Source organism: Lynx canadensis, chromosome B1 (genome assembly GCF_007474595.2).
Source record: "Lynx canadensis isolate LIC74 chromosome B1, mLynCan4.pri.v2, whole genome shotgun sequence".
In the NCBI taxonomy this organism is placed as follows: domain Eukaryota; kingdom Metazoa; phylum Chordata; class Mammalia; order Carnivora; family Felidae; genus Lynx; species Lynx canadensis.
The window spans coordinates 13,278,498-13,304,468 of NC_044306.2; the positions used below are offsets into that span (position 1 = coordinate 13,278,498).

A 25,971-nucleotide genomic window follows, 5' to 3' on the forward strand; every position below is an offset into this window, starting at 1 on the left:
CCAATGCAAGTTGACCCGTGAGTGTAATCTGTGCCGACCAGGACTGATGTGCACCCAGAAGGAATGAAGTATGGATGTGAAAGAACGTAGGCCTTACTGCTCGCTGACCAAGAGCAGACGAGAAAAAGAACGGCGTTATACAAATTCCTCAGCAGACAATGAGGAGTGTAGGGTCCCCACGCAGAAGTCGTACAGTTCCAGTGAAACCTTGAAAGCTTTTGATCATGATTCTTCACGGCTGCTTTACGGAAACAGAGTAAAGGATTTGGTTCACAGGGAAGCAGACGAATACAGCAGACAAGGTAGGTCACTGGTCTCACAAAACAAGGCACACTCAGAAGGCGCCCCCTTGGAGGTGCCATGTTTTTCTCCTCTATAGATGACATGATTATTTTCCAACTTGGATGTCTAGCCTCTGATTCAGATTTTTGAGAAACTAGATGGTCACGTAGCATTCCAGTTTAAAGGTAGAAAGCCACCTACAGACACATTGACCGCAGATAAGGGTACCGATTCATGTAGAGAATCACTGTGCACATATAAAAATTCTTTTAATGTTTATTTATTTATTTATTTATTTATTGAAAGACAGACAGAGCGTAGGTGAGGGAGGGGCAGAGAGGGAATCCGAAGCAGGCTCCAGGCTCTGAAATGCCATGTCAGCACAGAGCCCGACACGGGGCTCGAACTCACGCACTGTGAGCTCATGACCTGAGCTGAAGTCGGACGCTGAACCGACTGAGCCCCCCAGGCGAGAATCACTGTGCACATTTTATATGTGAGGGGTGTGATTCTGCACACAGCCAGCGTTTGTGCATAAACTTGAGATCCAGGTCTCGTGGGCTCCCTCGCCCGTTCAGGAAGGTGCTCATGGACGTTTCTGCCGTTAGAACTGACGTAAGGGAACGGGAAAGGTTGACAAGCAAAGGCCTTTCACTCATTGAAAAGTGACAGTCCTAATTCTGAATTATCTCATGAGCCATGTAGCCCATGTGCTGATGTCTATCTGTTCATACAACAGCCTGCTACTGAAGGGTTCAGGTTTCTCTCCGCCAGGCGATCTAGAACATTAAGGTTCTACCTTAAAACATCCCAGTTTCACATAATATAACCCGTTATGGTTTGGCCATTCACATGTATTTGTTGAACATTTTTACGCTCTGTTTTCTGCCTGTATACTCTACCAGTGGAGTAATGACTTCTGTAACTTGCCTTCCCAGTCTGAAACCTACCAATCTCCATGCTTTCAGACAATAGCTTATTTTAAATTGGGCATACCTAGGTTTTTGTTTTCTAATACATTTTTTTGGAGATGCAGGCACGATTACTACTAATAAAAATAAAATCCTCTCCCATTTGTATTGCATAGTTTACACAGAACTTAGCATCCCTCAGCTATTTTAATCTGGAAATGAGGAAAAATAAATTAAACCGCAAATGTAAAGAATATATTCCTTCTTTCCCAGTCACCTTACAAACAGTGTGACCAACAGTATGATATTGAGCAAGCAACAAATTTCAGAAAAATAATGCGATAAATCATGCAGAAGTTTGGAAATTTTCCATGGTTCTCTTCTTCTCTCTATTGTGGAAAGAACCATCCTAACTAGATTGAAAGAACATTCACTCACCTAAACCAGTTTGCCTCAAAGAAGACTCATTTGATTTGCTAAAGAGAGATTTTTTTTACCCCTGAAGGATATCTTACTAAAATTACAGGTACCATCATTTATGAAATGGGATATGGTAGCTTGACATAGTAGTTTTGTTTTTTTTTTTTTTTGAGATTCAGTTTTTTTAATGTTTATTTATTTATTTTTGAGAGAGAGAGTGTGAGCAGGAGAGGGGCAGAGAGAGAGAGAGGGAGACAGAGACTCCAAAGCAGGCTTTGCACTGTCAGCGGAGAGCCTGATGCAGGGCTCGAACTCACAACTGTGAGATGACTGTGACCTGAGCCAAAGTCAGACACTTAACCGACTGAGCCAGTTTTTAAGGGAAGATATAAGACATAATATTTGAGATACATACCCTCGGTAAGCCAAGGGACTTCTAAGTCCATTGCACGATGTCTTATAATTCCAAACCCAAGTGGTTCTTTTTTTCTTTCGTATTGTCTACACAGCTGACATAGATTATCAGGGTACAGGTTCCACCAGTTTAAAAAGTAGTAGGTACTAGGAAATGCATGCAGTCTGAACCCGGTGTGAAGCCTTGCCTTTTGTAACAAAAACAACTAGTTTAGTGCCCTATCGGAAAAAAAAAAAAAAAAAAAAACCCACAAAACAAAACAAAACATTGTGGAATACCATTAAAAGAAAAAAAAAACCTCAGCACATGTGGCGTGATGCGTGGGGGAGGCTCATCTCCACCCCAAGCAAGCATTTCGTTTAGGCAGCACGAAGGACGCTCAAACGGGTTAAAAATAGCGAGCTGAAATTTTCACCTCCTAGGCAGCGCTAATCCAATGCAGACTGTTGTCGATGACATGGCCATACCATCTGGGGAAACCCTGGAACCACAGTTCTTAGGGGACCCAACAGTACTATTACTCAGCTTGTCGCCAGCCAGGCTGGGGGCGGGGGGGAGAAGAAGAGGGGCAGAGGGAAGAGAGAGTGCGCGAGGCAGCACGTGGAGGCGGCTTGTTGGGAGCAGTGGAATGAAGCGGGGAGCAGAGGTTTAAGGGTCGGAGAGAAAGGAAAAGCAGGAGTGCGGTGTGTGCTCGGGCCCGCTTTCCACCTGACGTGTTCATCAGTCAGGCCATATTGGAAACACGAATGGAATATACTGCTACGTATTGCTCATGTGCACTGATCCCTTGGTATGCTCCAGTCATGGCACTAGCCAGGTTTTACGTGCACCCTCCCAGTCCTTGGGTGAGATGGGTCCCAGTAGTGCCCTCCTTTGCCAAGTGGAGAGGCCTGACACCCCAGGGCTAGCGACAGCCGAGCTGGGGGCTTGAACCCGGGGCCGGTCTGCCCCTAGCGCTTGGCTTCCAACCTCTGTGCCGTGGCCAAAGCCGGAGAACAGGCAGTTCCGGGTCAGAATTCCCCTTTGCTTTATTGGTGCCAGTTGTGGCCCCTTTTGATGGTGTGGCTAGAGAGCAAGGAGGAGACTGGAGACGTCTTTAGGAGATACAGCGATATGATTACTTGGGACCAGGTGGGATGAGCTTGAGGGAGAGGGAGCTATTGCAAATACTTTCTCTCTCCTGTGGTTGGATACAGGGAATGTGTGTAGCCGGAGCAGTAAATGTAGGAGAGAAGTGACGAAGGAAAGTTTGCTGTCGGATTCTGTTTTTCTCAAGCAAGCCTAATGAAAAATCCTCCTAGGCTTTCCTTTCCTTTGAGCCTGACAAATGTCAGTTTTTCCTCCCTGACTATTATGCTGTGGGATTAATTATTTAATTGACAAAATGTGCTTCCTGCCACAACTCCTGACATCATACACATAATAAAAATGAAAGATGAAAAAACGTTACTAGTAGCCAAAGATCTTTGAACCGATTCCAAAGAATCATGCTAATGTAGCTTGTCTGTGGGGTCCTAAAACAACTTGTCAATCCTCATTCTACTTTAAATGACACAGGCAAGGGCCCCTTCAGCCCAAGGAAGGGATACGTAGAGACCCCTGTGAATGCACTTACGTGGAGCCTTCAAACGTAGAGATATGATGCTTTTATGTCTCTTGACCGATTTGGTGGCCTACTGTCCAACTTGATTTTTGTGGCTCTAGTGACTGCCAAGTGACTTTCATTAATTATGTATTCTGTTTAGAGACTGCAAAGCCGGGGATGGTTGTGTTTTTACAATAATGTGTCATGTGACCAGATCCCATATAGATCTCTTTCTCTGTCTCTTTTCAAATCTCTTCCTATGGTTTATTAGGTGATGGGAATAGTTGTTGTTTCAGCAGCTGTGGAACCCTCCGTAGGTGTGATGGGGTTAGGGTGACAATGACCTGTTTTGCATTCTTGGATACCATTTTCTGTGATTCAACTTTGAAGAGAATTTATCCTGTCAGGTCTGAGGCACATTTCTCATGAAACAGCTGCATAAGATCATCCCACAGTTTTAGAGAAGTGATAAAGTAAGAGATCTTTTTCTTTTTTTCCTCTGCACTATGTGCATTCCTTGTAGCGTCCTCGACCGAATGAAAATATTTATCAACTCCAACAAGAAGTGTTGGCCATGAGGGTGAATTTTGAAACAAGGCGACGTCTGGAAATAGGAACGCTTTTGTTCCGCAGAACCATATGTCTGCAAAGCACCTCTGAGACAGTCTTAACCCAAAATGTTTACCAGTCAGTCAGTTATTGGTGTTGGGTGGTGAATTGCAGAATTTTAAAATGAAAAGATCACCATTCACTCCTCATTCATAGAATGGCGGTGGGGAGGGGAGTTATCTGTTTTTAAATTTGAACAACAGAGAGCATCATGTCTGTGTTTATACATTCCTGGAATCAAAATGGACATACATCTGTAAAGTAGGAAAGGGAAGGAGGAAGGCAGGTTGACAAAGACAGGCGCTCATTGAACAGCTTGCTTCCGGTCCCCGAAACTCTCCTCTTTCCTTACTGCTGCTCCGGGGTTTGCCTTCTCTTCCTGCTTATCGCTGTCAGCAGTGCCCAGACGTCCCCAGTTCCCCCAAATATGGCTTCTGCTTCTCCCCTCATGACATTGCTCATCTAAGGCTAGTTCAAGGGTAGCAGACCCCACAGGCCCTGATTTTTGACGGCTGCACCTCCTTAGTGGGCTGCATCCTGAGTTTATCTTCTGTACAAATATTCCAGATGCTCGGCCTCTCCCTTACCAAGGATAACTCTGTTTTGTGAAACAAAAGAACATTAGAGGAGCAGTCCAGGTTTTCCTGTGACCACGTGTCCAGGATTCCAGCGTTACGGTGGCTTGAATGAAGCCTCATCGACCCATCCCCCAGACAACTCCTTACTTGCTCTGAGCTGAACAGTGATCCAGGGTGCAAAGGAGATCTAAGATTCTACAGAGTCCCCGAAGGACAAAGCTGATGCAGGTAGTTTTTCCCTTTCGGTCGGATGAGCGCTCAGAATGGGGTGCAGCCCTGGGGTGAAGATCAGGAAGAAGGCTGTGACTTTGTGGCAGACAGAGACTGACCTGCCTCTCCATGGTCCTTCTGGGACTGAAAGTTGCCTTGCAAGAGCAGCTGGTTTCCTTGGCCCCTCAGGAGCTGAGGGAACCAACCAGATGGGTTTTCTCTGCTCTGATATTGCGGGAGTGCCAGCCAAGGAAAACGGAGGGGAGAGATTTGTCTCTAGAGTCTAGCAGGACTTACCACTAAAGCACCCCCGGAAAGCCACAAGGTGCTTAGCGGCACCCAAATTGCAGGAAGTGGGATAGGCTGCAAGACAAACCAGTCAGGAGGCTGCTGACGAACATGAGCAATGAAGATAGAGGAGGAAAACTTGAACCTAAATTAAAAAGCGTATGAGTGCTTATAGAAATCCAAGTACCAAAAAAGGCGGCAACAAGAAAACCGACGGTAACCAGCAAATGCTAGGCTGGGAAGGCTGCCATTTGCATACGAAAAAATATAATAGATTAGTTGAAGAAAAGAGGGTGTTCACTGATCAAATCCGGATTCTTAGTTTTGAAGACCAAGGAGAAGAAACAACTCAAAACAAGAAACCAAGTTCCAGGTAAAATTAAAAAGAAAACACATGTGTATATGCACCCCGCCCCTCACACACACACTCACCCCAACACACACCCCTAAGCTCATCCTAGAGAATTTTTTTCACCTTAGAGAAAGAAGATATTTTGTAAGCTTCTACAGAGAAAAAAAAAAAAAAAGTTACTTTTCTTCTTGCTTACAAAAGAAGCAAAATGAATGTCTCACCTGCGACAATGAAAGGAGAAGACAGTACAATACCATCTACTGGGAGAGAAGAACTACAGCCCAGGGATCCTCTGTGCAAGGAAGACATCCTTCGTCTCTCAGAGTAAATTCAAGATAGTTGGGGACATGGAAAGATTGTACGCGTGTCGTCTAAGAAAGCGTTCAAAAAACAATACCGATGAAATCAACTCGGCAGTATGTATGTGGACAATTCCCAAATGACGATAACAGAACAACTGGAAATGTCTAGGAAACGCTACGTGGGAGACCTTGAAAAAAGGCTAGACTAAAAAGTGATCACTTGTCTCAGCAATACCCAGGAGTTGGAGGAAAGTGGTAAGGAAAGTAAGAGTTCTGGAATCTCAGTCGAAAAGGGAGAGGGCGAAACAGGGGATAGGAGTTTTAGCAGAGAGAAATCATTGCTACTTTGCATTCAAATAATAATGAAAAACATGTTTTTGACTATGAATGTCAGGAAAGGGAGGTGATCATTAGAGGAAGGGAAAAACACAGTAGACCTACCTAATTAGCAGGAGGGAAAGGGAATGAATAGCAATCTGATCAATGTAGCAGAAACTGCTCCAAGGAAAAAGGGGAAACAAGTAAAATCATGAATAACCATAAAACAAGATGAAAGAAGGCAAATCTACTATACTACATATTACATGAAATGTAAATGCGCTGAGTTTGACATAAACAGAACTATCCCATTGGTTTCTAAAAATTATGGGTATTTATAATAAACGAACTTAAAATGGCAAAAGGATGGTTGAGAATAAAGAGATCGATAAAGAAGTATCAGGTAAATACCCACCAAAGCAAAAAGAAAGAAGGAATGGCAGTATTAATAGTAGGCACAGCAGAATTTGCTATTAAAAACACTAAACAAAGAGGACGATAAAAGACAGAAGGATGAATTGCATACATTAAGCAATACAATAGCTAATAGGAAAAAAATGGTTGTTAAAATACATTTATTTGGGGATATTTTTGGTTTACCTCCTTTGGAATCAGATCTAGAAGACAAAAATAAGGAAGCAATTATATAATATTAATATAAATTTTCAGTTAAACATATATATATATATATATATATACAGACATTTATAACCATCAGATAGAAGGGATACAATTTTTCATAATTCTACATAATAGTTACAGAAACCAATTGTGCGTTTAGCCCCAAAAATCAGAAAAGTAGAGACTTTAGAGATCAAAACATTTGATCATACAGCTCAGTAAAATTTGAGATAAATAACAAAAAGATAAACAAAGGAAACCTTTTTTCTCTCATGGATTATGATAACCCTAGATTATGATAGGAAGCAATAGAAAGCAATGAAAAGAAAGTTCTGCTTTAAAAATGTGTGGGAGACAGAGAAAGCCATAATCATAGGAAAAATATATTGTTAATGAGGAGATTTAAAGAATAAAGACCAACAAAGAGGAATTTGCTATAGATCCTACGAGACGAGTGAAAAAATAAACAGAAGGAAAATAAAGCAAAGGAAATGGAAGGGAGAGATAATCAAGATAAAACTGAAATTAAAAACAAACGAAAAAGCTGATTCTTTAAAATGGCCAAGGAAATAGAAAGCCCCTGATGATCCCAATTAAAAAATAATGAGAACAAAAGGAGAGACACTAAACACCGTGTAACAACTAAAAGGCACTGCTCCACGCAATTCAAATCTAGGGGAATTTATTTTTTCTTAGCAAAATATGATTGACCCCAAATTATGTCACAACATGAAGAAAACTTTCCAAAACCAATTATCTCAGAAGAGAGTAGGGAAGTGGCTAAAAGGTTACCATTATAAAGGAAATAGTTCCTTTTGGTGAATTTTAGGATCCGAGGTGAATTGTACATAACCTTTAAAGTGGAGCTCAATCCAAGGTTCAAAAAGCCATTTAACACCACACACACACACACACACACACACACACACACACACACGATGGAAAGTACTAAAATTCATATTACAAAGCTGGCATAACCTTAATAGTAACCAAAAATCTTGATTAAAGTAGAACATAAAAGGGGCTATCTAGACCCAAATTACTTCTTGATATATGTGTGAAAAGTAGTCTAAATAACTGTTTGCATGGAAGAATCTAGCAATGTATAAAACGGATGATAGTCTAGGCCAAATTAATAACCAAGAAGTTACTAATCCTTGGTATAATGTGAGGATTTTTCAATGTTAGGAAGTCTATTAACATAATTAGATTAATAAATCAAAGTAGAAAAACATGATCTTATCAATAAATGATGAAAAGGTTTGGGATAAAATTTAGAAACCATTCCTTATTAAAGTAAAACTCACTAAGTAAAACAAGAATAAAAAACACAAGCATCTGAGTCATATATAAGATGACCGCTGAAAAAATTTGAGCAGTATTCTAATTGAGGAGATCCTAGGACCATTTCAGTTAAAATGAGGAACATGAGAGAGGCTCACCTCCTCTCTCACAATTCCTATTCAGAATTGTTTTTGATGTTTTAGCGACCGAACTAAGAGAAGAAAATTGAATCATTGATTTATATTTTGCAAAACGTTAAAGTTGGCACTTTTGTGAACCGTATGTCAGTTGTATACATACAGAAACCACATGTCTCTAGAAGTTAAACGAAATAGTTGGAAGCAAATTGGTGCTTGGATGAATACAAGATAAACATACAGGCATCACAGGTCACGGAGCATAGTGGTTAAGAGCATAGATTCTGGATCAGGTGATCTGTGTTTGAGTCCTAGGTCTGCCATTCATTAGCTGACTGGCGAGTGACGTAACCTTGGCCAAGTAACTTGCTTGGACACATGACTTAGTTTCTCTCTGCTTCAGTTTTCTTCCACGTAGATTGCGCCTTAGTTTTCAATCTGTAGTTGTTGAGAATGAAATGAGTTAGAATACTGCCTGATACACGTTAAATACTATTTTTGAGTAATTATTAAACAATAATTGGCTAGCTTTGGAAGTCAGAATAAAACATCCTATCCAAACAGCAACAAACACTATAAAATTCTGTGGAATACATTTTCTAAAAGTGGTATGAGACCTTTTATGAAGAGATCTCTAAAATGTTATTGGAAAACATAAAACAAGATCTGAGTAGATAGGAAGACAGTCAGTGTTTTTACATGGGAAGACTGATACCCTAAGAATACCAATTCTCCCCAGAATGTGTGGAAGTCAAGGTTTATTTTAGAGAAAGGGGTCTTAAAGTTCACATGGGGGAATAAATCTGAAAATAGTGAAAAACATATTTAAAAGGCTAATAGTGATGATAAAATGGCAATTAGATAATATATATAATATATATAATATATTAATATATATAATATATTAATATGTATTATGTATAGAAAGATATTAATAAGATATATAAATTAGAATAGAGATTAAGGTAGAGAATATAATATAAATGTATTATGTATATTAATATATTATATAATATATATATAAATATGTATTATATATTAAGGTATTATATAATATATATAAATATGTATTATATATTAATATGTAATATATATAATACGTATTAATAATTAAATATAAAATCCCTCCGTCTTCTATATTCCTCTCTCTTCTTCTCTCTTCTTCCTTCTCCTTCTTCCTCTCTCCTCTCTCCTCCGTCTTCTCTCTTCTCTCTCCTCTCTTCTCTCTTCATACTTCTACTTCTTCCTCTCTCCTCCCTCTTCTCTATTCCTCTCTCCTCTCTCTCACATCCCTATACTCATATATATATTAAGTCCTATGAATCCACTGCAATCACATCTATATGATATTGGCATAAATAAGGTAAGTCAATCAGTGGAATAGACTAAAATTTCAGAAATAGATCCTAGTATATAGGGAAATTCAGCATGAAACAGAAAATGGTTTTTCTATTCAGTGGGATTTGATAAATGGTGCTGGCACAACTGGTTATCCATCTGGAAGAATATAAAATTGGACCCATATCTCTCAGCATATTCAAAAATAAGCTAAGATGGATTAAAGACAAATGTAAAAAATAAAGCAGGAAGAGTTCTAGCAGTTCATTTAAAAGACTGGATAAAGTAGGATCGACTTGATCCAGAAATAGCAGCAAGCTCCCCAAACGACGACTTCAACATCTAACAGTTATAAACCAGAAAACAAGAAGTCTAGAGGTGGACTGTGCAGTGTTCAAAGATGCCATCAAGGACCCAGGTTCCTTCTGTCTTTGCTCTGCAATCCTTAGCATGTGGCCTTTGTCCTGTGGATCCCCAGATGTTCGCTGCATTTTCATATTCCCGGCTGAAACGGAATAAAAGCAAAGGTGAGAAGTCCTTCTCCCCTTTGGACTGTTTCTTTTTACTCCCCAGAGATGTCTTTCTACGTCTCTTTTTTCAGCAACTGTTATACTTGGCTACGCTTAGCTGCATGAGAAGAGGGAACATTTACTATTTTTGCTTTCCAGCTTTTATAACAGAGGAAGGCAAGGAAAAAGTGGCTGTGAATCCACACCGCCTGACCGGGAGACTACCCGTACACCTCGAGAGTAGGGGAGACCCTTCTCATAGAAACAGAAAACTCAGAAGAAAAAGCTTAAATGATTAATTTTGTATTTAAAACCTTAGGTATGTAGATTAAAATACCATAAACAAAATTATTACTTTGGGAATTATGTTTACGACCCACGTGACAGATATAAGGTCTAAGATATAACATATGAAGAGATAACTTTCACAAATTGAAAACAGAAAGACAAACAGTCCGATGGGAGAAACGTCAGGGATAAACCATTCATAAAAGAGCAAATTTAAGTAGTCGGTAAACATGTGGAAAGGTGATCGGTTTTCCTGTTAGTCTGAGAAAGGCAGTAGCTAACCCCAGCTCCTATCCCCCCACTGCAAAGCTCCCAACCTGGCTTCCCTCACTGAGCATTTGTGTACCGTGTGACTACCGGTGCTCTGCTTGGGGAATACTCCTCCCACCTTGGAAAGCGGAAAATTAATGGAAGAGGCTATGGTGGTGAGAGGTTTTCCCGGTTGGAATTCTGAACACATTTTTTCAGGGAGACAGCCTCCGTACCTGGATGTCATGCTTTACTGTGCTTTTCATCCAGTTCCTCAGACACAGAGAACTTCATTACTTACATGTTCCATCATGGCCCCCTACATGTTGTTTTCATAGGAAAATATATCCAGTTGACCCTTGAACAGCTTGGGGGTTGGGGCCCTGACACCCCACACAGTCAAGAATCCACGTATAACTTTTGACGTCCCCCACACTTAACTACTAATAGCCCACTGTTACTGGAAGCCTTACCAATAACATAAGCAGTCAATTCTCATACGCTCTGTATGCTGTATGTGTTATATTCTGGATTCTGACAATAAAGTAAGCTAGAGAAAAGAAAATGTTATTAAGGAAATCATAAAGAAGAGAAAATACATTTATAGCACTGTACTATATCAAAAAATACCCACATGTAAGTGGGCCCACGCAAGTCAGACCCATGCTGTTCAAGGGTCACCCTGTCGACTTCTCAACACAAGATACTCCTAAAGTGAGGACTTTCTATGCAATTGTGAAGTTTTGGCTTAGTAAGAAACCAAAAAATAAGTAAATAAATAAAATAAAATAAATAAAGCAGTGTATGAATCGCTTTACTCAAAAACTTTTATATAAGAATATGAAGAAAACAGAACAAAAATCCATTCGTAGTACTAGAGAGGGTGGGGGAGAGAGAGAAAGAAAGGAAAAAAGGAAAGAAAAGAAAAAAAAGAAAACAAAGAGCAGTCTGCACGTGTAGCTGAATATGGAAAATTTTGGGTTTACCTTCTTCCTTTCATCCAGCTTCAGCCAGGGTGAGATTTCATTTGGTGCTGGGCAGAGGCACATTGTCTCTACTGAACCACAACCACGATCCTCTTAAAAACAACTTCCGCTGGCATTGCGCTATAATGTTTTGCTGGATAAAGACCTTTTGCCTGTTAGAATGATAGCATCCGTGACCTATCAGGATTGTGCCGAGGGAGAGAATGAAGAGAGTTAGTGACATATAGGTGGGACCGTGCCTTTCAGATATTTTCATCAATTTCCAAATAGAAAAAGGCCCATTTTTAGCTTTTAGATATAGATTGCTTGGGCGGGGGGGTGGGGGAGGGAAGTTTTATTGCTAGAATATTACTAAAATGATGAATAATTTAAAAATCTTTCTCTATGCTGTATGTTCCAGAGAGGTCTAAAGAATTAGATTCATATTTCTTAGATGTAGAACATGAAGGTTATACATATCATTTTAGAATGTCACTAACAGCACTGGGCTGATGTAAAAATAGTATTAACACCGCCTTTAAGATAACAATTATGTGTCTGTCTGTTACCATTTTATCCTGCTTCGGAAGCGAAATGGGACGCATTCGTTTTTTTTTCCTCACTCCCCTTATTTTTATTTTATTTATTTGTGTTTTTTTGCATTATGAAAATATATTAAACATTCCAGCATGTTGAAAATTGTGAAAGAGGAAGATTTGGGAGCCAAGAGCAAAATGCTTTTAATTTTAAAGACTGAGATTTAGTTTAGTCTTGGATGCCATTAGAGTGAATAATGGGAACGGATCCTAGACTTCAAAAGAAATATGACCATATGGTCTTACCATTCAGCACTTAATGCTGCTATGAATTTCCAGTTATACCCCAAACTTTTCATTTCCCCAGTGTTCCCCCTCACCTCTGTCATCATACAAAAATGAAAGGAATCTGAAACCCTTTTTTTTTTTTTTCTGAAATACTAACTGATGCAGAGAAAGCTTTTTCTTTGTGAGCCTAGGGTTTTATAAAGAAAGACAAAAACCTGAAACATTAATCAGATACACCAGGCTAATTACCGCAACTCCAAAGTTTATTACTTTTAAATATTAACTACTTAAAATGATTCATTTAGAGATCAAAATGATTAATCCTTCTCAGTCACTATAAATGTCAGCGGCGGGATTAAAGGATTTAGATGGTCATGTTTACTCAACCTTACGTTTCTGTACTTAAAGACACAAGTTAAAGAGTTCCAGTTTATCATTGTTGCCCGTTAATGTTTTCCTCTCAGATGCCTCTTTTAGCTCCCCTGCCTAACTGATTGTTAACTAATTTTGGCTGTTAAAGAGGCAAGTGTTTCTCTCGGGCTTGGTGGCCAACCTGCTTTGTAGATTACCTACCAGAAGGTGTGAGTAGATAGATGTAGCTTATAGCCCTCCTCCGGACGCAGTGGGGGTAATCCTTTCCCCCTGCTTCGGCCTTTATTGGTCTGATGTCTTGAGCCCCCAGCTTCCTGCTACATTTTGTATCCGGTCCTCCCCACGTTGCCGGTTTCGGATCCACATCGTGAATCACTGTGGTGCCGCTTCAGTCGCAATTATTAGACACCTGCTGCTTCATGCCCAACCATATGCATATTTACACCAATACCTACTGCAGCTTGACTCAGATACCGCCAGACAGGCTGTAGGCACGTTATGATCACTCGGGTCTTAGATTGTTCTGAAAAAAAAAAAAAAATTACTAAGTGACAATAAGAAGCAAGTTCATTTCGGAATGCTTTTTGATAAAAACCAAGCGCGAAGTTATTTCTCTAGGTACAAATAGTTGCCAATGTCAAGGTGACACCGTTTTGGGGGTTGGGTGTATAAATCCTTGGCGATTCATGCCTACAGAGATGCTCTTTCGTTACAAGTCAGCAGACTCACAACCGAATGTTTGTGATTTGAGTCACCAGACTCAAACCCATTATCTGGGTTTGCTGCCCACGCCCCCCGCCCGGAACTCCACAAATCTCCTGAAGAAAATGTCCGTTCTCCCGGCCATTCATTTTTAAATGTTTCTTATTTATTTATTTATTTATTTATTTATTTATTTATGAGAGAGAGAGACAGAGAGCGCATGAGCGGGGAAGGGGCAGAGAGCGAGGAAGAGAGAGAGAGAATCCCAAGCAGGCCCTGCTCAGCACAGAGCCAGAAGCCAGACCCAAAACTCTGTGAGATCATGATCTGAGCCAAAACCAAGGGTCAGATGCGTAACTGACTGAGCCACCCAGGCGCCCTGGGTCATTCATGTTAACTCTGCTTTCTTTGCTCGCAAAATACACTTGGGGTTTCCCCTTCTCACCCTCCTCACCAAGTTCGCCATGGCGCCTCTGTCTCCTGTCCTCATTGGCAGAGGTGCCCTGCACAGCTGAGGTCAGGATGAATGCCCTCGGGCCAACCTGCAGTGGCTTCCATTAGACTCGTGTTTTGAATAACAAACCGGATTCTAATTTTGACATACAGATCATGTTCTCCGTCTTCTAAGAACTTGAGATAATCAGTATGTGGTTATGGGTGTTACTATCACATGACCAGGTAAATTGAACAAGCCGCTGAAGATGCTTGCATTTTACATACAGTGTAAAATGGGGTGGGGCAGTTAAGGTATTTACCGGGATTTAAAGTTGAATTTTGAAATGTTGTTTTGTGTAGGGCCTTACAAGTAACGATTTATACCATCATTGCAATTTCTGTTGCATGTTCAAGGGTGGGTATTCTGTTCAAACAGTGACAAATATAGCTTAAGAAGGTTAAAGCATTTGGATTGTCCCATAAAATATGCATTAGGTCTCAAAGGGGAAAAAGTTACATACATTTCTAGATTGTGTGATCTTCTTATCATTTTGCAAACGCAGCAAAAACAGGGAGCTCTAGATAAGATGGTGGTGACATTAATTCCACAAGCATCAAATAAGAAATATTTGCCCAGGGGCGCCTGGGTGGCGCAGTCGGTTAAGCGTCCGACTTCAGCCAGGTCACCATCTCGCGGTCCGGGAGTTCGAGCCCCGCGTCGGGCTCTGGGCTGATGGCTCGGAGCCTGGAGCCTGTTTCTGATTCTGTGTCTCCCTCTCTCTCTCTGCCCCTCCCCCGTTCATGATCTGTCTCTCTCTGTCCCAAAAATAAATAAACGTTGAAAAAAAAAATTAAAAAAAAAAAAAAGATTTGCCCAATTTGTAGTTTTGTGTTATCCTCCACTGTTGGGGGAATGTCAGTGCCTAAGGAGAGAGACTCCATCCAAACTCACAGCAACCAAGGAAAATATTTAAAGACAATTATAGATTATTTTATTTCCACGTATTAAGTGTATATGGAATCTTCTCTCCGTTTCCCAAACTCCATTTGGAGGGTTGTGACTATAGAAGAAATGAATGAATAGCCACCATTTTCCAAAGCCATGTGTGATGAAAGGAAGGGCAGAAATGAAATGAGAGACAAATATTGCTGTTCCAACATTTCTTACATAACTTGACTTCTTCACAACCAATAAGGAAGGATTTTTAAAATCCAGCTTCTCCAGGAGAAGGTAATAAATTAAAATTCTAATTATGGAAGAGGAGCTAAAAATTAGCAAATCAAAAAATATATATATTTGGGTTTTTTAAAGGATATAGACTTCAATTTTTTTCTTTAGTATGTTTTTTTAAATTTTTTTTTAACGTTTATTTATTTTTTAGACAGTGAGAGACCGAGCATGAGCAGGGGAGGGGCAGAGAGAGAGGGAGACACAGGATCTGAAGCAGGCTCCAGGCTCTGAGCTGTCAGAGCTCAGGGGCTCGAACTCACGGACCGTGAGATCATGACCTGAGCTGAAGTCGGACGCTTAACCGACTGAGCCACCCAGGCGCCCCATAGTATGTTTTTTTTAGATTAAGGGAAGTAACATGCAAAGTAAAACTTCACAACTATAAAATAGAGCATCACTAATTTCCTTCACTCACAGTCCCCTCTGAATGATCATCACAAGAGTTTTCTAGCCTTCCTCACCTTTATTCATGCTCAAAACCATAAGCACTCACATAATCTGTTGGTTCTCTTTCTTAGTTTCCAAAAATGGGACCAGACTATACACACCATTCTGCAACTTGTATTTTTTTTTTTTTTTTTACTTAAAATATATACCATGGGCTTCCCTCCAGATTCAAAGATATAGGTCCAAACTCACTGTTTATGCTAGCCACATAGTGTTCCATTGAACAGGATACATAAAGTATTCAGCCATTCCCTTTCTGGTAAGCATTCCGGTTATCTTAACTTTTGCAGCCATGACATAGTAATCATTATTTGTACATGCACATTTAAGATCAGGTGATTTTAGCCTCGGAAGTAGATTTCTGTGCTGAGTATTTTTAATTTTAATGGAAAAACATTTTCAAAGAATAAACCAGCATGATAGAAAGCAGAGAAAAAATAATAGGATAAAATTATAATGAATTCACCTAGCGGGCCCACAGAATCAACTGTTTTTGAAAATCACAGCAATTCTTGGTTTGTACCCCAAATTTCAATACCGCTGACCTCCATTCCAATTCCCCATTGCACACTTGCGGTACGATATACTCTCTCACAATGCGGAATAAGAGAGAATCTACACATGATAACAAGTGTGGTATATACACAAGAGAAATGAAGATATACATTGACAAAAACTTGTACATGAATGTTCATGGCAGCATTCATAATAACCAAAAAGTGGAAACAACTCCAATGTCCATTAACTGGTGCATGGATTCTGTAACTGAACCCAAGTGCATCGGCCCGAAGCACAGCAAAGCCAATCACTGAGACATCAGGTATGCAGTAAGGGAACAATCTATTCAAGAGGCAGCCAGAGGAGGAAATGGGGGGGGGGGGCAAGGCCAAATCCACTTCCCCAAAGGGGAACAGAACAAGCTTTTTATAATCATAGGGATGAGGCTACATTTATACTGATGAAAAGGGGCAGAGGGAAGGTAAGATTATCCGTAAAGAAAGATGGAGAATGTGCATTGAGCGAACATATCTGTAACACACATCCCAAGTTTATTTTGGAATGGAGACTTCACATCAGAGTGAGGCAGAACTCAGCCCTTGACATGTTGGGAAGTTACCTTGGGACAAGGAGGAGGGGTTGTGGGCATGCTCTGAGAGCCGGCATAGAGTTATCCCTGGATAAGGAAAGTAGGGCCTTGCTTGTTCCTAGGCTGGGGCCGTATCCCTTGACTTTGAGTCCAGGCTCCTGCAGAGACAGCTGGTGAGTTTGTTAGTGGGGTCTGAAAGACTCAATAACAGATTAGGGGAAGCAATTCTCTGAAAAACAAGTTTTAAACTCTCTGCTAATTTAACCTCATTCACTGTATGGGGCACGGATTCAATTCCCGTCCCCCCTTCCCCCCGAGTTATGATCATTTCTCAATCTTGATGACTTGGGACAATGACCACTGCAGCCACTTCTTTATCTCCTCATTTGAGGTTGGTTTGGGGTAAAGAGCAATTTTTGCAGATCTTATCTGTAGCATGCCTATGTGAGGGGCTACCGGAAGTGTTTAACCCATAGGTCACAGCAGCGAGGGAAGTCGAAACCATACGGAGTCAGACATACCAAGTTTTTCCCTGTTACAGATATCCCATACAACGGAACACTATTTGACCCTAAAACTGAAGTATGGATATATACTACAATGTGGGTGAACCTTCAAAACGTTATGCTGAGGGAAAGAAGCCAGTCGCAAAAGTCCACATACCGTAGGGTCTGTAGGGTCTGTTTTATTTGAAATGCCCTGAATAGGCAAATCTGTAGTGACAGAGAGTGAATTGGCGTTTGCCTAGGGCTAGGGTGAGGAGAGGAGGGGTTGGGGGGGGAGGGTGACAAGAGGAGGTGACTGATCATTGGTACAAAGTTTCTTGGGGGAGTTGATAAAAATGTTCTGAAGTTGATTGTGGTGATAGTTGCGCACCACAAGGCGTGTACCGAAAACAGAAAAAAGAAAAAACAAGGCAGAGAGAAGAGAGAGAAAGCAAAATCTAGACTGTAGAGAGATCTAGACTCGAGGGAAGAAAATAACCGTGGGTTGGGAACTGGACCACCCAATAGTACAATCTGTTTCTTCTCAACGCACCCAGAGATAGTAGATGTCTTGCTTACTGGTGAACGTACTTGGCATTGCAGCTTTGAAAAATCCCTCCCTGCTCTGACAAGGTTATAGATGCTTTGTGAGAAAAAGTCCAAGAAGCTAAGCCATTGCCCAAGCCCCTTCCTTTATGGGAGGAGTAGCTTTGCTACGTGCCGACCTCACTTGAAGCATTTGTTCTTAGCTGGTCCTGTCCACTTTGTTACAGACCTTTACTCATTTCTTTCAAAATGGGAACTTTTTTTTTTTTAACGATCCAGCCTGCCCACGTTGTTGTTTTTTCAGTTTTTAAAAAACAGATTCTCAAATTTATAAGCATAGTAAAACAAAAACGCCTAATCTGATCCAAGCTATCGTTGCCTTTTAATCACAGTGAATTTCACCCTCAGGTATACTTTATTCTCACTGCAATGTATGGTTTTGGTACTGTTTTGAATTATAGTAGGAAGTTCTGGGTTGGCCCCGCTAATCAAGGTGACCAAAATGCAATGTGCAGGAGATAAATACTTATTTCACCAGTTCTAGCCAAACGGAATTAGTGCAAAGACTCTAAAAGACAAAGAAGGAAATTAGGGTCATGTTGTTAGAACCATCGCAAAGAATACAATCTGAAGAAAACATGGAAAATAAGAATAAATGTGTCCTTATCTCTTTCATGTTTCTTGAAGCCAAAGCAAGATGGCCAAGTTTTTAGCTGGTTCCAGAAGCATTTTTTCTACCTTTGTCTTTCCACTTTTTTTTTTTTTTTTCAACGTTTATTTATTTTTGGGACAGAGAGAGACAGAGCATGAACGGGGGAGGGGCAGAGAGAGAGGGAGACACAGAATCGGAAACAGGCTCCAGGCTCCGAGCCATCAGCCCAGAGCCCGACGCGGGGCTCGAACTCCCGGACCGCGAGATCGTGACCTGGCTGAAGTCGGACGCTTAACCGACTGCGCCACCCAGGCGCCCCAAGTCTTTCCACTTTTGTACATTGCCCTAAAGCCTGCCCTACCAACCTCACTCAGCCCAACCCTCCCACCTCTGTGATAACCTTCTGCCAGCTGTGTCTCTTCCCCGAGTCAGAAACCTTTCTTCTTTCCATCATCTGTTTTTGATAAGTATAGCCCATCTTGCTAACACTGCTGCTAGATTGTGGAAAATAACCTGCTAGAACTAATTTATTCTGGTTTGATCCCTAGGTCTCCCCGGTGGCGTTTGCATTAAAACAGGGGATCCCACAAACAAGAATCCTTAACCAAAGAGGGGAATTGACATGAATAGCAGATCTGGGCTAGAGATACTTTTGAATGAAGGAAAAGTGAAAGTCAACGGCTGTTCTAAAATTATTTGGAAATGATCCTCTCCTCACCATCAAATGCTACATTTCTTTATGCTTGTCAATTACATTTGTCCAGGGGTTTATATTTTAAGCCATTCTCGTTTAGCCTTTCTTCATACTAGTCACAATTGACATAAAGTATCTCTTAAACCAAGTCGTGAGAACCCTGAAAGATGAAAAAATAGAGGAGTAAAGGGATTTGAACAGAGCTAGTGAGTGGCTTTAACTTAGATCTGCTGGAGGTCAGGTTTAGTGTTCTCTTCTAGAGGAAACGACAGCAGACTTTTTAATTGAGGAAGCCAACCTAACAGGGTTTCCTCCACGTGTGCTTGCTTTCCAGCTTGTATTTCAGAAAGAGCCCGTAAGAGTTTTGAGTTATTGTGAGACGTTGATTTCCGGGGGTCAGATGTTGAAGGAGTTTGGACTCTACGTATTGGCTCATAGGGATGGTGCTTTGGGTATTTATTTGCAAAGTGAACTGTGTTCGCATACCTGAGCAACAAATAATTGAAGACAGTTTTCTGTTTTCCTTCACCTCATAGATTTTTGCATCAAGATGTTACCATTGTAAAAAGCCAATAACGTGGAAAATGTTTTAAGTTGCGTTTCAAAGATTAGAAAGAAGTTTTACTGCTTTTAACCTCTCTCTTATTTTTATTTTCCAATATGAGCACCTCCCCAAATAGAGGAAAGATGCAGAGGATTTTATCATTCATTTTTGCCCTTTAAAAATTATTATGTATTCTTATTTTGAACAATCAACATGTATAATGGTAATATTTAACTGTTTTTGACCCCTTTCTTCCCTCTTCCCATTTAAAATGTGATGTATAAATAACAGTGGAGAAATTCTCCCACCACTATTCCATTAACTGTCCATGACATTGACCTTTTTTGGATTTACTTTCATAATACGAGCTACACTAATTCTTTAAAAAAAGATTCTGACAATACTGTGCCTTAAGTCGTCAGGCTTGCCCACTTTTTCCACTGTCCAATGGGCTCTTTTTCCCTTTTCTTCTTCTCTTTTTTATTTTCCGACATATTTTTTGGTTCAGGTACTTATTCAAATCTCTCTGGTAAGCAGTTTGATTTGCAGCTAATTGTAGCAACAGATTTTCATTATTTATGAGTGTCATTGTCAGAACCCATTTCGAAGTCTGACCATGATAAAGCTGATTCCGACTTCTGATATGACCACAGCAATAAAGCAATTAACCACACTAGTTAAAACGTGCTGAGGCCTGGAGGCTACTGATACCTTTATAACCAAATATGTACTGTATTGTGCATTATGTTTGACTCACTTCCTAGAAGATTCAACATGTTGTTATTTTATCACAAATCACCTATGACATCCGCTTTTAAAACATACAGGGTTGTGTTAGCTCTCACACCAGCCAATTGACTTTAAGATGTTCGTAGATTGAAGAGATAGAAGTAGGAAAATGAAAACTATGAGTGATCTAAATGCTTCACATTCTTGAAAGCTTGGTTTTATGTAGTGGCATTTAAATCAGTCGTTGTGTGCTGTTATTCTTTACATGGATTTTGATTCTGGTCGGTACCTAAATCTAAATCTCAGACTCCATCACACCAGCAGGAGACAAGAAATGGAAGAGTCATATACCTGCATCCTACAAGCAAACATATTTCTCCCTCTACTCATCCAGAGGCCCATAAAACATACGTGAAAGTTCAAGAATACATACACGATTGGCAAAGTCATTAATAAGAGTAGTCATTTTAAAGTGTCACCTAATTTAAACACTTTTACTTTAAGTTATTGCCGTGTCGTGGGTTTTATTATGCTCAATTTATTAGTAAAGGCCCGCAGGGTTCACAGCCGTTTATTTTTCAGGGAACTTGATTTTATCATTAATTTTTAAATACATTTTTCTCCCACTTTATTTTTAGAGTGCACTTTATTTGCAAAAATTGGTTTACTCTGATCAATACCGATGTTTCCAGGTGATTACTAAAGCACAATGTCTAGAAAGTCATATGTCTGCAAATTTTCAAGGCATGACACTCCAAAATATAGTATATGTACACACACACACACACGCACACACACACAGGATTTGTGTTTACATCGGTTGCTAACTTAAGGTGGGAATATGTAATAAAGATTGACCAAGCTCCTATTTCTACTTAACAAGTAACTTAGTCTCTTTTCTCTTGCAAAGGAGTGACATCTGGGTGGGCAAAATCCCATCATTTAGGACTAGAGCCAAGACACCAGAGATAACTCTGACAGTTTCTCTTGCTTCCCAAGTTGCGAAACAAACTTCGATCACTGATAACCAGTCCTTTCTCTGGGCTGAGTTGGCATGGCGTGTTCTCCTTGGCTTACCCCACCCCCCTCTCTGGAGGTGCTTACGGGCTTAAGTGGTTGACAAAGGAGCTCTAAGTGGGGGTGTGTGGGAAGTCAGGGGAGGAACCCCACCCGCCCGCCATAATTGCACCCACTTGACCATATGCCATGCTTTGCTAATGTAAACACCTGGTGCTGATAACTGAAAAACCTGAATGCTTGAGTGTTTATTTTAGGGAGATTTCTTTAAAAAAAAAAAAAAGAAGAAGAAGAAGAAGAAAATGAAACATGTACTCACTAGTTGTTATCTTTTTTTCCCCCTAATTAGGACAGAATTTTACCCTAAGGCAGTTAGGAGTTTGTGAACCAGCAACTCGAAGAGGACTTGTGTTTTGTGCGGAAATGGGGCTCCCCCACAGAGGTTACTCTATCAGTGCAGGGTCAGATGCTGATACTGAAAATGAAGCAGTGATGTCCCCAGAGCATGCCATGAGACTTTGGGGCAGGGGGGTCAAATCAGGCCGCAGCTCCTGCCTGTCAAGCCGGTCCAACTCAGCCCTCACCCTGACAGATACGGAGCACGAAAACAAGTCAGACAGTGAGAATGGTAAGTACCACTTTTTGCTCTATAATGTTGGCCTTCAGAGCTGCTGTCTGTTGTAGTCAAATGTGGGGGCATGCTTCTCTTCCTTTCTTCTCTCCTCACATTTCTTCCTTCTCTTTCTTCCTTCTTCCTTTCTTTTGGTTCTAACGCAGTAGAACTCAAGAAGTGTCCTTGAATAATGCATTTTTTTTTTCCTGGGAAAAAATCAATATTCGACATCAGATGGTTAAATTATGCAAGCAGTCGATGATGTGTTAGCTATAGTTTTGAAAAACATTTTAATTATGTACAGAAAAAAAAAAAAAGATTAGCTTTGACTTATCTTGGACCATGTCACCTGTTATTCTCTGTGGGGTAGCAAAGAAGGGGTGATAAAGTTTACCCCAGAGCCAGCTTGTAATCAAAGATGTCTTTGTAGATTCCTCTTGAAGATATCTCAAAGTTGCAGAATCTTAGAATGGATGAGTGAGCACACAGAATAGTTTATTAACAGGGCTCAAGTGATTGAAGAACAAATTTGATCATGCTTTAAACTTACTAGTTGATGAGAGCCATTGAAATTTTGGTAAAGAGGGAGAGTGTGGTTTTTGATGTGCTTTGCGGACTGGATTATTATGCAGTTAAGTCCACACACAGAAACTGCATTGTAGGATAGCCAAATAGCAGTGTTGCATACTGTAAGAAAGGTGTCTTTAGAAATTATTGGGATTTTTTTCCTAGTGCCAATGCGGGATAATAACAACAGTTCATTTATATACAATGATAGCTTTAAAAGGAAACTTAATTTTTCGTCAGTGTTGCTTTTAAGAAGAATTGGGGCGTCAGTGCCAACGTCCCAGACAACAAAAGGACATTTCTCTGTTGGCATTTAGTATTAACGGTGCCCTTGCTACTTTAATATAGTTATTGACGCTATGTGTGTATGATGCACCAGGAAGCAAGGAGAAAATTAAAATGGAGGAATTGCATGACATTTGAAAAGAAAGATGGTTGTTTCACCAACGGCGTTTCATTTGTATTATTTATTGACCAACTTTGTCAGCTTCGCTTTGCCATAGGAAAGCAGGTCTGTTCAGCCTTCCGTTTTAGCTGCCACAGGACGGAGTGGTGCCTAATGCTTTCACTCTTACCGGCTTCCCTTCGAGTCACAAAAAAAAGTCTCACTTAAACCGACTAACACAGTATCTTATGTAGAATACTTCAGCGCGTCAAACCAAAGTCAAGATCGATTAATGATTCGCACTCACTGTATTCATTTTGGAAGTGTCAGTTCTTGATGGTGGCTGGCTTTATTCCAGCCCCAAACAGGAAACAAGGACGGTTCTTTCTGACAAAATGAGTCTTCGAATCAGGCTGCCAGCGTTTCTCTGAGCTAATCCTCTCACCTCCGTAAAACCTGTATTTGTATCTGCTTTCACTGGGGATTCAGAAGTTCCTGACCTTAAATGCGTAAGCGTTGGTACCAACTTTGTTTCCTGTCTATCCGAATCTTCAGGTACGATGGTTATATTCCAACGTAGCACTCGGCATTTGATTTCCCTAAACTACATGATTAAAATTTATGGTAGTTATAGAAAAGAGTAGAACGCAGCAAGATAATGCATTCGTTTCTGATTATCTGCATTATATCCATACCCGTATCCATTAAATATTGTCTCGTATCGGGTCAGGTTGTTCTTTCCACCCACAATCTTTGCGGCATCTTTATCCTTCCTAATGACAAATGTATCCTGTTAGAGCATCTGTATTCGTAAAACAGAAATGAAGTGTACGATTTTTAAAATTCTACACCTGCTGAAGCGATTTCACGGTGAATGCCCCAACACATGCCGTCTTTTGTTTTTTGTTTTTTGTTTTCTTTTTGGAAAATCTAAAACTTACCAAATTTTCAACTTTTAGTTAAGAGTATGAAATATCCAAATGGCAGGGAGGAGAGAAGGAAGACTGAGTTTCTCCCTACCATGGACCCTCACCATCTGCATGGACTGTCATTACCTAGAGGAGGTCCTCGCCTCCTCTGCTCCCTGGTAGACCTTGTTCATGGAGTTACGTCAAGGTGAGAGAAGGTGTGCTCTTTCCTGCCTCCAGGTGCTTGTTATGAAACAGAATGAAGAGAGACAGGAAGAGGGTGTCAAGGGCCCTGCATCGAAATTCAGAACATTTGGTAGCATTTGTTGAGAGTAAACAACAGGTCAGCCACGTTAAGAGTATAGAGGGTCAAAAACAATGTTTGTTGAGCTGGGCAAGGGATGACTTAAACTCGTGTTTACTCTTTTCCCCAAGGTTTGGCTGTGGTTGTTTAAAAAAAAAAAACACACAACAACAACAAAAAACATCTTGATGGTCCAAGAAGTCCCAATGAGGTCAGCCTAGGAAAGAAAACAAAAGAGCAAATAAAATAGATATGGCCTCTGAAGGAACACTGGTTGTCGCGTAGATTTAATATGTACGGCCATAGGAGCATTTCAGATTAATGTATTTGTTCTGAATTGTCACTGATCAGTCCGAAGGAGCAAGATTCCACTAAAAGGAATTAATTGCATTAAGAGGTGGGAAAGCATACTTTTCTGGGATATGTGGCAGATCTTTTGAATTGTGGAATGAAACAAGAGTATTGAGGAATTTTTTTTTTCTGATATAAAAACTATGGATATCTTTCTTAAGCCGAGTTGTGGGGAAAACTAGAATCCCTAATCCTACACACGGCCTTCTAACATCCTTCTAAGCCGTATCCTCAAAACTGTTACGTAGTTTGCTGTTACTATTTCTGGTCAAATATTTCTAATATAAAATAAACATAATTGAATTCTGTCCTCGGTTATTCTTCACAGCTCTAAGTTTGAGAGGCTATTGATTTTTCCAGTGATATCTTTCTTTGCTTTTCATTATTTTAAGTGTCTAATATCATTCACTGTACTAGCTTCAGATGCATCATTGGAAGTTCTATTATATCACTATAGGTCGAAACAAGAGGGACATGTGAGAAATAACTCACCAAAATGAAACGAATTCAGGAACCAGACACTGCCTTGTTTTCATCCGGTTTAGCACTGGAGTTTTCGTTGACTGTTTTCATCATTTGAAATAACTGTGAATAGGCTGTTTTCCCCAGAAAACTGTTATTCAACATTTGTAAAATTATGCAAGCCAAGTGCCCGATGTTCTAGTTGAAACTTCAAAGAAGAGTGTAGTCACTAAAAGGGATTAGGTTTCATTTATTTATTGATAAAGAGGCCAACAGTTCAAGTTAAGAAGGCGCTAGAACGGCTGTGAGGCTAATGAAATTTTGATGGTCTGAGCATCCCACAAGAGGAAAGGAACATTCGGACCATGTCACACGTCTCCATGTTAGCAGAGATTCAAAACAAGTGATAAAATTTATTCTTTTGCAAAACTAACTCTTCACCAACCACGGGGATTTGAAGTTAAAAAAGCATTTTGGGGAAAGAATTTTTTTTTTTCCGGTATGTTGAGTTACATATGCAATTCCAAATGTTGATCTTGTTCTGAGTTAAGGATATGGGAGAAGACTGTTCTAGACACATAGTGCTTGCTGTGGTCGTTCTCCTCATTCTCCAGCCAGATACTGGTGGGGCAGTGGTTTGTGGTCACCTACTAAGCCGCCGTTCTGGTAAGCTGTTGAGAGGTGACAAAATAAACGTGATGAGTCACCCTCATCAAAGGTAGAATTACCAGTATGCTCTGGGTTGTTTTAAGCATCTCTCCTGTCTCTGATGTATTGTTAAAAGACCCCCGGCTGAATTTCCGCTCTCCAGCTTTGCAGGTAATCTGATCTCAGTTCCAACTGTCTATTTAAATGTCAGGAACAAAGGACTTTTTTTTTTTCCCCCAAGACATCAACCTTTAAGCTTGAAAAATGTTTGTTTGTGCATCTTTTCCCAGAAGAAGCCAAAACATAG

At 40.3% G+C, this 25,971-nt stretch overlaps 1 protein-coding gene across 1 annotated transcript; it reads left to right on the forward strand.

Annotated features, from left to right (window-relative positions):
- LOC116738045 (teneurin-3-like) lies at positions 1-25,971 on the forward strand. The gene is made up of 3 exons (XM_032593053.1): positions 1-302; positions 21,776-22,054; positions 25,955-25,971. The coding sequence occupies exons 1-3, from the start codon at positions 71-73 to the stop codon at positions 25,969-25,971; spliced, it is 528 nt and encodes a 175-aa protein (XP_032448944.1). The 5' UTR covers positions 1-70.